Source organism: Athene cunicularia (genome assembly GCF_003259725.1).
Source record: "Athene cunicularia isolate RWA chromosome 2 unlocalized genomic scaffold, athCun1 chr2_part1, whole genome shotgun sequence".
Classification (NCBI taxonomy): Eukaryota; Metazoa; Chordata; class Aves; order Strigiformes; family Strigidae; genus Athene; species Athene cunicularia.
This window is the reverse complement of record NW_020799095.1, coordinates 88,272,131-88,285,618: the sequence shown is the minus strand read 5'-3', so window position 1 is coordinate 88,285,618 and position 13,488 is coordinate 88,272,131. Positions and strand designations below refer to the sequence as shown.

Sequence of the window (13,488 nt, the reverse complement as noted above, 5' to 3'; positions counted from 1 at the left end):
GATTTTCCAGTTGAGGGAAATATGGTAGACCTAATCTATCTCGATTTAGCAAAGGATGGCGTGCTGCTGAGGACTAGTAAAGAACGGAAAGGGTTGGGGGAAGGAACTGGATCAACAGCACGTGCTGAAAGGAAAATGACTGATCAGGAGGGAAACTACAGCCAGTTTCTCAACTATCAGTTTGGAGGCAATCATATTTTTACTAAGAAATTTCATGCAAAACCAGAAGTGTGCCAATAAACGTAGTTGCTTGCGCCATCAATACAGAAGAGGATACAATTTCTCACATAACAAAAATAAACTGGCGATTAAATGTATGAATGGGATGACTAGGCACTTCGGCACTAAAAGTTAGATTTCCTCCATAAACTGTGCATTTATTTATTGGAAGTAATACATGAAGACAGAGAATTGTGCTTATTAGGTGACCGCAGGATGACTGTGAGCCATGAATTTGATAATGACTACGAAAAAGGAAAATGCAGTCATACAAATATCAAGTGAGATAATTCCCATAAAGAATTAGTGGCTTGTCGATAACTATGTCTATATATGCATGTATGAAATACTTTCAGATTATACTTAATATACTGTGCATGATTATGTTTATCCATGTTTTAGACAGATTGACTGAAATGAGAAAATAAAGGCTCCTAAGATGATGGGAAGAGTAACATAAGAGGGGAATAAAAGAGTTTGGGTTGTCCTAGAATAGAAAAAATGAAGGCTGACTGAAGATATGACTGATATTTAAAAATACACCAATGAGTAAACACAATGGAGGAGGAAGAGCTATTTAAACTAAAAGACAATGTTGGCAGAAGAACAAATGGGCATAAAATGACCATGAACAGAATTAAGCTGGAAAGCAAAAGGTTTCTAGTTATCAGAAAGCTGTCTTTCAATGAAAAGCAAAGCTCCTCTAAACAGTTTTAAGCTCAGTAAATATATGATTTGCATTATATGATGTGTCTTCAGTACCATGGGATTTGATTCAGTGACATAGAAATTCCCCTTAATTTTACATCTTACACAGAGGAGCAAATACTCTTGAGATACAGTAACCTCTCAGGCAGTGTGCACCCACTGTCGAACAGCACACAGCAAGACTAAAATACGCTTTCAGACAGAAAGGCAAGAGACTTTGTTATTCAGCTAATCTCCAGAAGATTTAAACAGACTGAATGCAAAGACTTTTTTTCAGAGCTTGCAATGTCTCTAAGGCTAGCATGCTCAAACCAAGCAATAATAAGGCTAAGTTTTGTCTGAAAATTATCACCTCAATCAGCACTGCATTAAGTCCTAGTGCTAACCACAATACTGAGCGTCACTTCTTGAGCTGCCAACAGATATACTTTCAGGCCTTTAAAAATGAAGCTGTGAGGACCTGGAAAAATGCTGATTTGAATAATTGCATCCTACTTATCACAGTGAAGACAATATTCCTGCGTATTTAAAAAGCTGTGAAATCTCTGCAGATGATGATGGGTAGTATTATTCATTGTTATTTGTTTAGCTGAATTTAAAAATGAGCCTAGAAGGAAAAAAAGTTAATTTTGGATATTGAGTAAACAGGATGTATTTTATACCCATTTTTATACCATGTATAGTATGCCTAATTTGAAAAAATGAAAATTGAATATAAGCATCAATATTCTAATAATATTAAGGTAGGAAATTGGAATAAGCCTTAAGCTTCTATCTTAACTAATGCCACTGTGCTTTTTAGTGTTGTTGAATGCCACACTCAAGGAACAAACATTTTCCTTGGTTGAACCGTCTTGGTGCTGTCATTTTGCACAGTGGTATGAAACACAGAAAACTCTAAACTAAAAAAACCTATTCCCTTTTGTTTTTCAGCATCAAAACAATGATTCCTCCAGGGGAATGCCTATATGCTGGGAGGAAAAGGAGGAAACCCATTCAGAAACAGTTAAGTATCATATTCATCAGGAGGCATCTCCCTCCGAATGTACATGCTAGAAATGAGGTAGAAGAAGGACTCCCTTCCTCCCATGGTCTGCTGACACAGGAGAGACCTAATCTCTTTCTCTGCAGTGAGAAACCCCTGGCTGGGAGGCTGTCTCTTCATGGTTAAGACTGGCTCCAGAAAGGATGCTGAGCATGGGTCAAACAGTCCTTACCCATCACTATGTGTCCCAGGAGGAGGCAAGTGGTGGTTGTGGTGTGTACAAGTAGTGGAGAGGGACAGCACTTTTTTTTCTAGTGGAAAATACTGGTTGACTAAATGTCAGCTGGGCAATGGGCCGGAGGGCTGGCTGCTACTTCCCTGCTTCTGTGTTCTCTACCACCTGATCAAGGAACCTTTTGAGAAGCTGTGTGTCGAGTGGCACCAGTGCACTGGCAGTGCGCTCCCCCCTTCCCCCTTCCTTAGCTTATCCTTGCTTGGGGCACCACTAAGTCCAACATGTGTAAGCCTTGAAAGTGGGTCAGATCAGGCAACTGAAAAAGCAGACTGGTGACTCACTTTTTGCATAAAGAACACATCATTTTCAAACCACTATTTACTATGGGATCACTTTCATTAGGAGAAAAATGGGGGAGAGGAATTGTATGTGTGAAGGCAAAGCAGAAAAAAGAAAAAAAAGCAATGGGAAGTTGTCACTACAAGATGCTTGAAATGGGAGGGAAAAGGTTGCTATCACTCAAACGTGAAATGATTTCCAGATGCCATAAACCACGCTGTGAAATGAAGCTTTTTAATATAATCATCCCACATCTTCTGTGTTACACTTGATTATATGGTTATGAAACACACATTTTTACTGTGTTAAAAAGATGAACTAGCACTGGTGGCCTTCACAGACAATTTAAGGATGAGAAGGTAACTAAAAGAGATTTCCCTATTTTCAGTTGTTCAGAACTTCTAAAAATAACCCACTTGGCTTAAAATTGTATATATTGGTCTAAAATCAAAGGGGAGATTCTCTGTTTGAGTGAAATCTGTTGATTTTGTTTGGATTTTGGAAAGTATTTGCACATGCACCACTTGTTACCACTTAAAAAAATATTTCTTTTACTGTAAAATACATCATAGGTGACAATTTCAATAGACAAAGATAATGACATAAGAAAACGATTCTTCCTGCAAAACCTGAATGTTAAATCCAAAATGTATGTAAGGTTTCTGCACTACTGTTCAAGTATGGATGTGGATATTTAACTTTATAACTGCATGAGGTATGGAACCACTCCAGAACATGAAATTACCTCTGTGCAGAACTGTTTATGGATCATAACTTTTGTGAGAGAGGAGGGAGAGTTGCAGTTACTCAGAGAATTATTAAGCTTCATGTTTGGAGTGTATATGATACCTAGAACTTCTCTCAAAGATGATTTGTAGATAAATGCAATCGTTAAGAAACTTACCTGCTAACAAAGGACAGAAATGTGCTCATTAGGCTTTTTTGAAGTTCTCGGTTCAACAAAATCAGAAGCAAATTCTCACTCACTTTGATGGATTTCATCTTGGGAGCCATTGCAAGTAATGCTTCCTTGAAAACAGCTTTGCTGTGTGATTGCAGTACAGGTACCTGAGCATGAGCTTATCCAGCCAGGACATGGGCAACTTTGATTAAGAAACCTGGTTTTGGTTAAAACAAAGGGAGTCATTTGGATTATTAGAACACTGAGCTTCCATACTGGAGACAGCCCTCTATTTTCTTGTGGTTAGTTACTTAGCACTTGCTGAGGATGATTTCTCAGTTCCTAGCAGCACTGGTGTCTTCCTCAAACCTTATCTGTTTGTGGGCTTGGTCTCTGGTAAGCCTTTCCCATGCTCATCCCCTCACCCAGGGACTTCCTTACTCTCATCTAAAAAGGCTCTGAATGCCCAAGACTGACCGGCTGACAGAGCTCCTGTCATGGTCTATGTCCTTCAGTCCTACAGATCTGACTTTTCAGGACTCTGAGGTTTCCTAACTGTTATGCTGCCCCAATTAGTCCATTGGAAGGTCAAGATTTAAAGGACAGAGGTGCAGCTTTCCCCTCTGCAGAACAACTGGGATGTTCCAGTAGGTATCTAGCCACACTCAGTGCATCCCAGGATGCACTGGCTTTTAATCCAGGATATCACAGAGTGAGAATGTTCATTATGCTCGTGGTTTTTCAGGCACAGAAATGCTATTCTGGGGTAGTTTTACAGAACAGTGATGAAACTGTATGAAGAAGCTCCATGGGAGAATGCAGAGACCCACAGACTGTGGAAGAGTGTGTAAAAAACTCATTTTACCAGGAGGAGCTAATATGTTTCAGTCATCTTCTCTACACAGAACTAGGAGAGGCTGTGTTCATTAGGTTGCCATTCTTCAGACGATACGTTGTGTTCAAGTTCTACTGTTATACATGTAAATAAACAAAAACCCCTAGCTGTTCTCCTTTTGCTCCAGAAATGTTCCAAACAAGCCCCATTAGATGTGGCCTACGCTAAAGAATTTTGGCTTTTGTGGACTCAGTTCAAACACCTGGGGCTCAGACTGAAAATTTTCCATGAGATATGCTTCTCAGCCAGAGAATTGAAGTTTTGACTAAAGGAAACATTTTCTACCAAGTGTTTGTTTCCTGTGGAAATCTAACGTTTTACTGGTAATTCAAGCATCTGAAAGCTAAAGAGATCTTGTTTTTAACCTCAAACTAAAATCACCATGCTGAAATTAATACTTGTACTAGAAACACTAAGGCAATGCTTCAGGACAGTCACCATTTGAGAGCTTCAGCCACTTCTCTGTCTCAAACCCTGGCATCTTGTAAAACTCCCTCCACAAAACATTTCTTGTAATGTTTTACAGCTCTTTAAAGGCAAGCTACAGCTGCCCTAGCTCCGAGTGCATCTATAACTGCTCCAAACTGCCCACTTCAGCCAGAACCGTACCAGTGCCAGGGTAAATAGAGACCTCAGGAGGAGCAGCTCTCTCCTGCTTCCTAGTTCTCATTTTAAGGCCCTCTGTGGCATAGCCCTTCCTCTTCCTTGGTATCACACTATCTCACCTCTCATCTGCTCTGCCAGTGTGATGTCTTCTTGACCATTAGTTCTGCTTTTGCCTCTCCTTACTACAAAGACCCAGAAGAGGCAGAAGGTGGCAAAGGGCCCCCTTTCCTTCACACAGCTTTCTCTCAGATGGTCCTTTCACTCCCAGGAGATGGTGAACTTCTGCACATTTACAGCTGGCACTGGAGATCAGCTCTGCCAGGATCGCTGTGCAGTGCCCAAGCACAGCTCAGTGGCTGTGGGTGCTGGTCAGTACATTCATGATAATCATCTTTCTGTTACTTTGCGCTTAGCCTATCTGTTGCATCTCATGGTCTCTCTCTTCCCTTTCCCTTCTTACTGAAAGCTTGCTGTCATAGTAAATGATTAGATTTTTCTCAGTTAAGATCATCTGCTGGTTTAACGCTTTGACATGCTTTAAAAATTTATTCAAAGTGAACTTTTCGTTACAGGGTAGGGCTCCTTCAGAGGGTAACAAACAGCAGACAGAGCCGTAGCTGAAGGAAATTCCTCTGCAAGCTCACCAAACTGGTTTACACTAGTGGCGGTCTGTGTGTCATGGGCACACTGAATCATAAAAGCACAAATGGCTCAATGCCTTATTTACCACTGAAACAGAAAATATTCTCTGCGCCAGCCCCTACACTCAGTTCCTACCTAACAGGGACTGGTGATGTGGGTCTTGTACAGGTACAAGTACTTGTTACTGCAGAGCAGAATTTGAAGGGTTTAACAATGCAAAGAGGGAACCACCAGCTTTATTGTTTTTATGTGCTGCTTCTCGTGTTGTACAAAAAGCAGAGAAGAGGTATCACAGAGTGAGTGCTGTGGGTCTGTTTAGACCTGGTATACACAGCTTGAGAAGCCCTATTTTAGCACAAACACAATAAGCACCTTCTACGTTCAGCACAGAATGAGGGCTAGAATTTTCATTTGCCTCAAAAGAGCTCATTGAACAATTTTCCTGCCTGCCCTTTTCTGTTTATGGATAGCTAAGCTAGCCTTTCCATGGAACTTGCATTGTTTTAAATTGTATCCACTTGGCACCTAATTACCATTTACATCAAACCCCTGTTTGTTTGGATTAATTCCCTTAAAGAATCATTTCCTTGAGTTTTCCGGAAGACTCTGTCCTGAGCACTCTCCTGTAGTCTTTTTACACTGTTCCCTGCAGTCTCCAGAAAACTCTTCTTTATGCTCCATACAAATGCAGTCCACATAATTGCTTCAAACCATACCTCTCTGGCACAGACCAGTCACTATTTTATGTGGTAAATAGGCTTGAATAATTTCTATTTCAATTCCATATCAATCTTGAAAATTTTTACCCCTTGAACTCATCAGTTTAATTTTCCTTATTGGATTTTTTTTTTTTTTTTCTGTCTTAAATTGCTTCCTTGCTTCAGCTGGTTTGTGAGGTGTAAAGAGCAATTAGTAAAAGCTTATGTTATTTAGCTTCTACTCAACTATAGGCTATATTCCCACAAAATTACTGCTCTCCACAGGTCAGACATCCTTTTGTGTCATAGTGACAATGGCTGAGCTTCAGGGTTTACACCAAAAAAGTTAGTGCCCAATATGTACACTCTTTTTTTTGAAAAACAGTTAACTCTGGAAAAGTAAAAAATTATTTTTTCTTTGCTGATTGTATTATTTGTTGCATATTTGCTCTCTCTCATAGAAGAAAGTTATTTATTGAGCCCAATCAACAAAATCTCCCCCATGTCTTTGAAAGCAACTCATTGTCTTCTTGAAATTTTGGTAATTTTGAATGAAAAAGCAGGAATTGCATGATTTGGCTGACACCTTCCTCAAACATTTTTTCATTCATTTTGTCCATCAATGTTATCATGTTAAAATGAATTGAAGTCTCTCAAAGTAGCAATGAATTTTTGGTACCTAATTTGGTTTAAGAGATTTTCAGTTAGCAGCAATCACATGTACAAAACTTTGATCTTTTTTTTTACTAATTCCTAAGCATAGCATTATTTTTTTTAAAATCACAATTTCAATGACAAATTAAGGTTGAACTTACAAGTGGGGAACACTCAAATGTTGTAATTTAACCCTTTAACCACCTTGTGAAATACTAATGCTCAAAGTTAAAATTATGATTGAAAAACATAGTAAATGTGTAGAGCATGGAAATGCAGTAGTAAAGTGCTACAGATAATTAGTTGTACTCTGGTTCTCTGCTGGAGAACCAGCTAAACTACATAAGGTTATGATCCTTGCTTTAGTGAGGTTTAGTGGGGAAATGGTTAGCACACCCATATTTTCCTTGCCTACCATTTCCCATTCTGGAGTGTTTTTCCATCATTTTGTCCTTGATTTTTCTCCCAATGCCTCTTATTCTGGAGAAGATGCCTCAGGAGGAAAGTGACAATGTGCTACAGTAAGAACTTGAGCATGGTCATTATGAGAACAAATGGAAGACCAGCAGACACAGCACTAAGTCCCCACGGGAGTTGCTATCTCAGCTATAGCACTGGGCTGCTGCATTCCTTTGAGATCACGGATCCCGTAGTTTACCGCTCCAGTGGCTTGTGGCTCATTCCTGGATAATGCACTTGACTACTGCTGGGACCAGTAGTAGTATCTCCAGCATATGGCTGGAGATAACCACCTTCTCAAACTTACCACTCAGGTCTTCTTGTGCTTAATTGGCAAGTCTGTGCTTCAGCGCTGGCCACCCTTTGCTGTTGTGCTGGAAATCAGGTTTCCACGACTGTGTGCAAGTGCACTAGCTTTTCCTTTTCTCCCTCTTAAGAACAGAATCTTACATGTTCTGGGAGAAGAGTATCAGTGGACACCCCAAAACTGAACTTCCTCATTTGTGATATGTTTCATCTTAATGCATTTTCACAATAGCTTTTCTGAGGTATCTGGTTCTGCCCACTGGATGAGAGGGACATGAAATTGGGATGGACTAGGAGTGCTTGGCTTCAAAATCTGAGTAACATTAGTCTTTATATTTTGGGAGGAATATCAACGCTCTTAAGACAGAAACCAAATTCTTATATTTGTTATTACTGATGTAGGAAGGTAAATGTGAGAATGTTCACAGGATTTTTGAGTTTGAGGAAAGAAGGTCTCTTCACCTCTCTTCCCATACTTTTAAAGATTATGTTTAAAGACAGGATCTTTTCTTAATTAACTCCTGACCTACCAGTTAAATTTGAGCCATTAAATGGAGGCAACTAAGATGTTTTGAATGAATACAGTGCGTATTGAATGGGTTCATGCATTAGTCATGGTAATTTTCCTGTGCTGTTCTGACCCTCATTTGTACAACACAGATGAGAAACTGTTTTTCCCAGTATTGACTAGAACATGAAGATGGTACCCATTCCTCTAAGGTGAGAGGGTCCTGAGAAATAGATACCATTCTTCATCTGTTTTTCACTGGCCAGATGGGAAAAGAGAGGCCAATGTCCATGTCTTTGCACTATGGCAAATTCAGAAAGGTAAATCTTTTTTTGGCAGGGGACAGAAATGATAAAGATTTTCATAGAATCTAGGTTAAATATGCCTGTTATCAACTAATTGTAGACAAATCTCAGGCTCCAGTTGTACTATCTGGAGGTAAAACAGGTAATCGAAAATGTGTTCTCCACCACAGAAGGCCTGCAGTTGGGAATGAAAAATCAAATCCTTCCAAGAGACACAGGGACCGTCTGAATGCAGAACTGGACCATCTGGCCAGCCTCCTGCCTTTTCCACCTGACATTATATCGAAGCTGGACAAGCTTTCTATCTTGCGCCTTAGTGTCAGCTATCTCCGAGTCAAAAGTTTCTTTCAAGGTAGGTCTCTTTAAGATATCAATATCCCAGTAAAAGTCTCCCTCTAATTTATTGCTACTTTGTACTAAACCTGAGTAAAATTGAAGAAAAGTAAATCTGTTAATGAACTTATTTTGTGCATGAGATGTTGCATTGGAAATTTTGTGCGTTTCCTCCTATGCCGTTTGTGTATTTTTCACCAAATATTGGGATAATCCCCACCCTTCCTTAGCAGGCTTTAGGAAATGGGAAAACATTGCTATAAAATCCCTAAACCAGCAAAGAGGCTTGGGACAGATGTAATACCTACAGATACTTTGAACTCCCTTTTTGAAACTATTATTGTGCATGTTCACGATGCCTGTTTAAATACAATGTGGAAGTCAAGCAGCTAGCATATTACCTGTGTTTGCTGTGTGCTAAGAGGAAATGGGCTTGCTTGAAGGGCCAAAGAGATCACTGTCTTTCAGGATGAGATCCAAAGTTTAAAGTGTTGACTAAAGCTGTACTAGGCTACGTTTTGTTTTTGTAGCTGTCTGGCACACTGCACAATGAAAGCCAAATGTGCATACTCAGATGTACACAACCAGAGTTATTCCAAATTTGCAGACAGTTTTAGTTTCTTCTGTTGTTGAAGAGTTCACAAAAGCAAAATCCAGATTAGGGATTTAACAATGAAAATCCTCTCTATAGTTGTTTTTAAAAAAAAGAAGAAAAAAAGACTATTTGAAGGAGTAAAATTGACCTAAATTTATAGGTGGACTGCAGTGATAAACAGAAGTAATTTTTTATGGACATTATTTTTCCTTTAGTACTCTTTAATACTCTGTCCTGTTACTGTTCGTTATTATGCACAAGGAAACCCTCTATTTTTTTGAGGTTGACTGAAGGATAATATCTGTTGGTTGGTTTCTTGCTTTTAAAATATATTTTAGTATAAAAGAAATGCCAGTTTGAAGAGGCTTGGGTAGACTGCAGGACATTTTACAAGTTGACATCAGATTACAGGTGGTGGTAATACTGATAGCACGAGCCTCCCATGTCAGCTGTGGCGGCTGGTTGCCCGGCCTCCCGCATCCTGCAGTTTATAAAGTGCTTCTCTTTCCCTTTGAACACATACCTGAGTGTTACAGCTCCTTCCTCTGAGCTTTGCTTTCATTTCTCATGCATTCACAGCATTCAGCTGCCTTTACTACTTTTCTGCTCGAGATTCTAAGATCCATTGTCTCCTCTTTTTAAATGGATGGGATAAAAGGGAAGCAAGTAAAGCCAGACTTCATTACTCTAAAATGTTCCATGTTTTAAGAGATTTCATTTAATTTAATCATCAAATTACCTAATTGAACACATAGTTTGTGTTCCCTTCATTCTTATTTTTAAATGTTTACATCATGAAACTAAGGTTACAGAAAGCATTGTTTATAGTAAAGGAAGGAAACTACATGCCATTTTAAGGCAAGAGAGCAGGCTGGATATTCAGAAGGGTGGAGTGGAGGAGAGGTGAGCTATGGAACCAGAGCTGGGTGAGGAATGGGTGCTAACGTTTGAATAAAAGCAGGAACTGCAGCCTCCTTCATGGATATCATGATCTACTGCCTTGTAGCTGAAGAGAAATAAGGCAGAATCTGATTTTTTAAAAACAAAAATTTTGTTAGGAAGTCACCTAAAAAATCAAACAAGAAATATCCATCCCAGTGTTTCAATCTTTGTCATGATGAAAGAGGATAGAAGAGCAGAAATGGCTTGTTTGTGGCTTTTTAAATCAAAGGATGGTACTAAGTTAGGAGCTGTTATAAACACTGCGAGGATAGAGAACAGACCAGTGGCATACAGAGATGTTATAAAATTGGATTAAAAAAAAAATGTGTCTGGAAAAAATGACCTAGCAAATCTGTACTAATTCACTCAGGGAAAATGAATCCAAAGGAACTGATGGTCAATAGAAAAGAAAAACCTGGAAAAGAGAACATAAAAACAATAATCGAAGGGGGACAGTGGTCAGTAAATTGTTCTATGCTTGTAATATGATATGTTGACATAAACAAGAAAGCCAAGAGTGGATTTTGGTCTGTTTGCCCAGAGGCAGCATGTCATTACACAGGACTTACAATCCTTCCCTGCATGAGACCAGCATGGAATAGAGCTTTCTGTTGTGGGCATCTCCTGGTCACAAGGGTATTAGTACATATTAAGGGATTTGGAATAAATGCAGTCAAGAAGTGACTATAAAGTTAGATGGACAAAAAAAAAAAGAGTAAAATTAGCTCAAATGTGCACAGTTTATATGCTTCGGCTGTTTGTCTTCGTAGGAGTGAAAGACGAGAAGGGAAGGAATTGCTCGGGATGTTTTAGAGTGGCACAATGATGAACAAGCTAAAATTTGGTTTGAATGTCAAGCAAAACTATCTGTAATGAGTTCTGTTCAACTGTCAAATATTCCTAAAATTGATGCAGTGGAGATTCAGGACATTCAAATTTACAATCTATGACACGCAGACATGTGCATCTTTTGTTTAAAAGACTGTTCTGTGAGTTTTAAGGAAGTTAAGCTTAAATTCCAAGTGTTTGTAAGAATGCTGTTTGCCATTTTTTAAAAACCATGAATGGTGCTATTTGACACATAAGTTCCTATACGGCATTGCCAGTTCAACCCATAATAGTTCATCAATTCCCGTGACAATTATAATTACACACCTGCAACAGTCCCAGTGGTTTCAGATGTTCTCATTTACTTACCACTAGGTGTCCTTTCAGTAGCTCCTCTTCAATACTCAGTGTGTAGCACAAACGGTGTATTTATAAAGATCAATGGGTAATTAGAGGGCATGGTGTGACCTCACTGTATTGTTTTCAAGTATGAAAATCACTTTGCGAAGAATTAGAATATTCATCAGTCATTTATTCCCTCTTTGGTGACCATTACAGGTTAGTACCTTGAAGCATATGGCCAGTTCATCTTAGTTAAGTACCTTAAGCAATGGCCTGATTCTTTTCCAAATTTTAGATCTAGTTGCTGAGACAGATTTTTCTATTATTCAGTTTAAGTCACTTTAGTGGATTCCCTCCCTCATTCTTAGAAATGTTTTCCTTTGGCTTCAGAACAATTCTTCCGTCTACTTGGTTTACAATCTTCGTATCTCTGTTATCTGTTGGCAGGGGCTCTATTAATAGCCTCACTCATCCCAAGCTATACACATTTAGTCATTCTGCATTTTCCTGACAAGCACTTTAAAATGCCTTGCAGCAATAACCTTCCAATCTCACCAGATCTCTTGTATAAAGCAGCATGGATTTGAACCAGCGGTTAGTCTGAGAAACCTCAACTGCTACAAGAAGCTGTGATGGTCATTTGGCCCTGACAAAAATTTGCCTGGCGTGGGGCTCCTGTGGGAGTGGAGTGGTACTTAGTGGCTGTGGCCACTTGAACTTGCTGGGCTTCTGTCTTGGCCATATTCCATCTCGGTTAACTGTAGCCTCTCTTCCTTTACCACTCTTGACAATACATCCTTTAGTACCTCTTATTTCTCAGTTTTTCCACTGGTGGAAAAATGGTGGTCTTGCTCCACTTCAAAACCAACCCCCTTTTGTTGAGACAGCTAATTTAAACTTCCCAATACCTGTAACGAAAATAGTTACGACAATTTAGATAGACCAATACAGTTACAACTAGGGCTTAAAGCTCCTTATCTTTCAGTTCTTAGTGTAACTAACCTTGTATCAGTAGGCCACTCAAATTTTCCTTCAACATACCATGCATTAATGTTAATCCTTTTAGCCATAAGTATTCCTAATAAATGACAATGATGTTGAGTACAGTCTTAGATGGCTAATGTAGACACCTTCACGTGGATCAATTTTTTGATTATTCAAGAAGTGGGAGTATTTTAAATCCTTCACGACATAATTTATGTAAGAAGTAGTTTAATTCAATAGCTTGTTATTTTTACCACCTGGACATTTTGTGCATGCACAAACGTGTATTTTGCATTTATACACACATACACATATCTAAACACATAGACATGCACGCACACATAAAATCGGTGTCATCCCAACAAAAATCTCCCTTGCAGTATTATTTCAAATCTCTGTGTTTATTTCAGACTTCAGTGCCTTCTCTGTATTTACTTATTTCCAGAGTTCATTTTAATTTGAAAGCTGAAAAACTGATAGATTTATAGATGACTAAATAAGGAATGCAGAGAGTCATAGAATAACTGTGAATAAATATATCCAAGGTTTATGTAAATTTTCTAGATATTTCCAAAATTATTAACAATCAAGCATGGAGACATGTTGTTTGACCTCCTTTAGACTACAGTTATGTATGGATTTTAAACTGAAATACAGTAGAGTTTGAGAAATTTGTCTACAAACATTTGTTCATCTGCTTCCACACAGAATTTGAGATTCTAGGAAACAGGCCTGTGAAGAATCAGCTATGTCTAAACCTGAGGGTCATTTGTCTAATGTTTTTGCAAATCTGCAACATGAGTGATTCCACACCTTCTTTGACAATCCTTAACATCCAAGATGGAGCTCTCCTGCTGCAGTTTAAGCCCTTCTTCTGTAGAATAAGAATTTATTCCCTTTTCTCATGACACCTCAACTTTTACAGCCATGAAGGTGTCCCATGTTTCCCTCAGTCTTTCTTCTTTAGACAAAACAGCCCTGTCTTGCTCTTCTGTTTTTTTTTT

General features: G+C 38.9%; 1 protein-coding gene across 1 annotated transcript in view; it reads left to right on the top strand.

Moving 5' to 3' along the window:
* Nucleotides 1-1,864: 1,864 nt before the first annotated feature.
* AHRR (aryl-hydrocarbon receptor repressor) overlaps nucleotides 1,865-13,488 on the top strand; it is a 66,619-nt gene continuing 54,995 nt past the window's right edge. Inside the window, exons 1-2 of the mRNA XM_026842713.1 lie at nucleotides 1,865-1,932; nucleotides 8,631-8,812. Of these exons, the coding sequence (XP_026698514.1) occupies nucleotides 1,871-1,932; nucleotides 8,631-8,812 (244 nt within the window). The 5' untranslated portion in view covers nucleotides 1,865-1,870. The remainder of the gene's footprint in view (nucleotides 1,933-8,630; nucleotides 8,813-13,488) is intronic.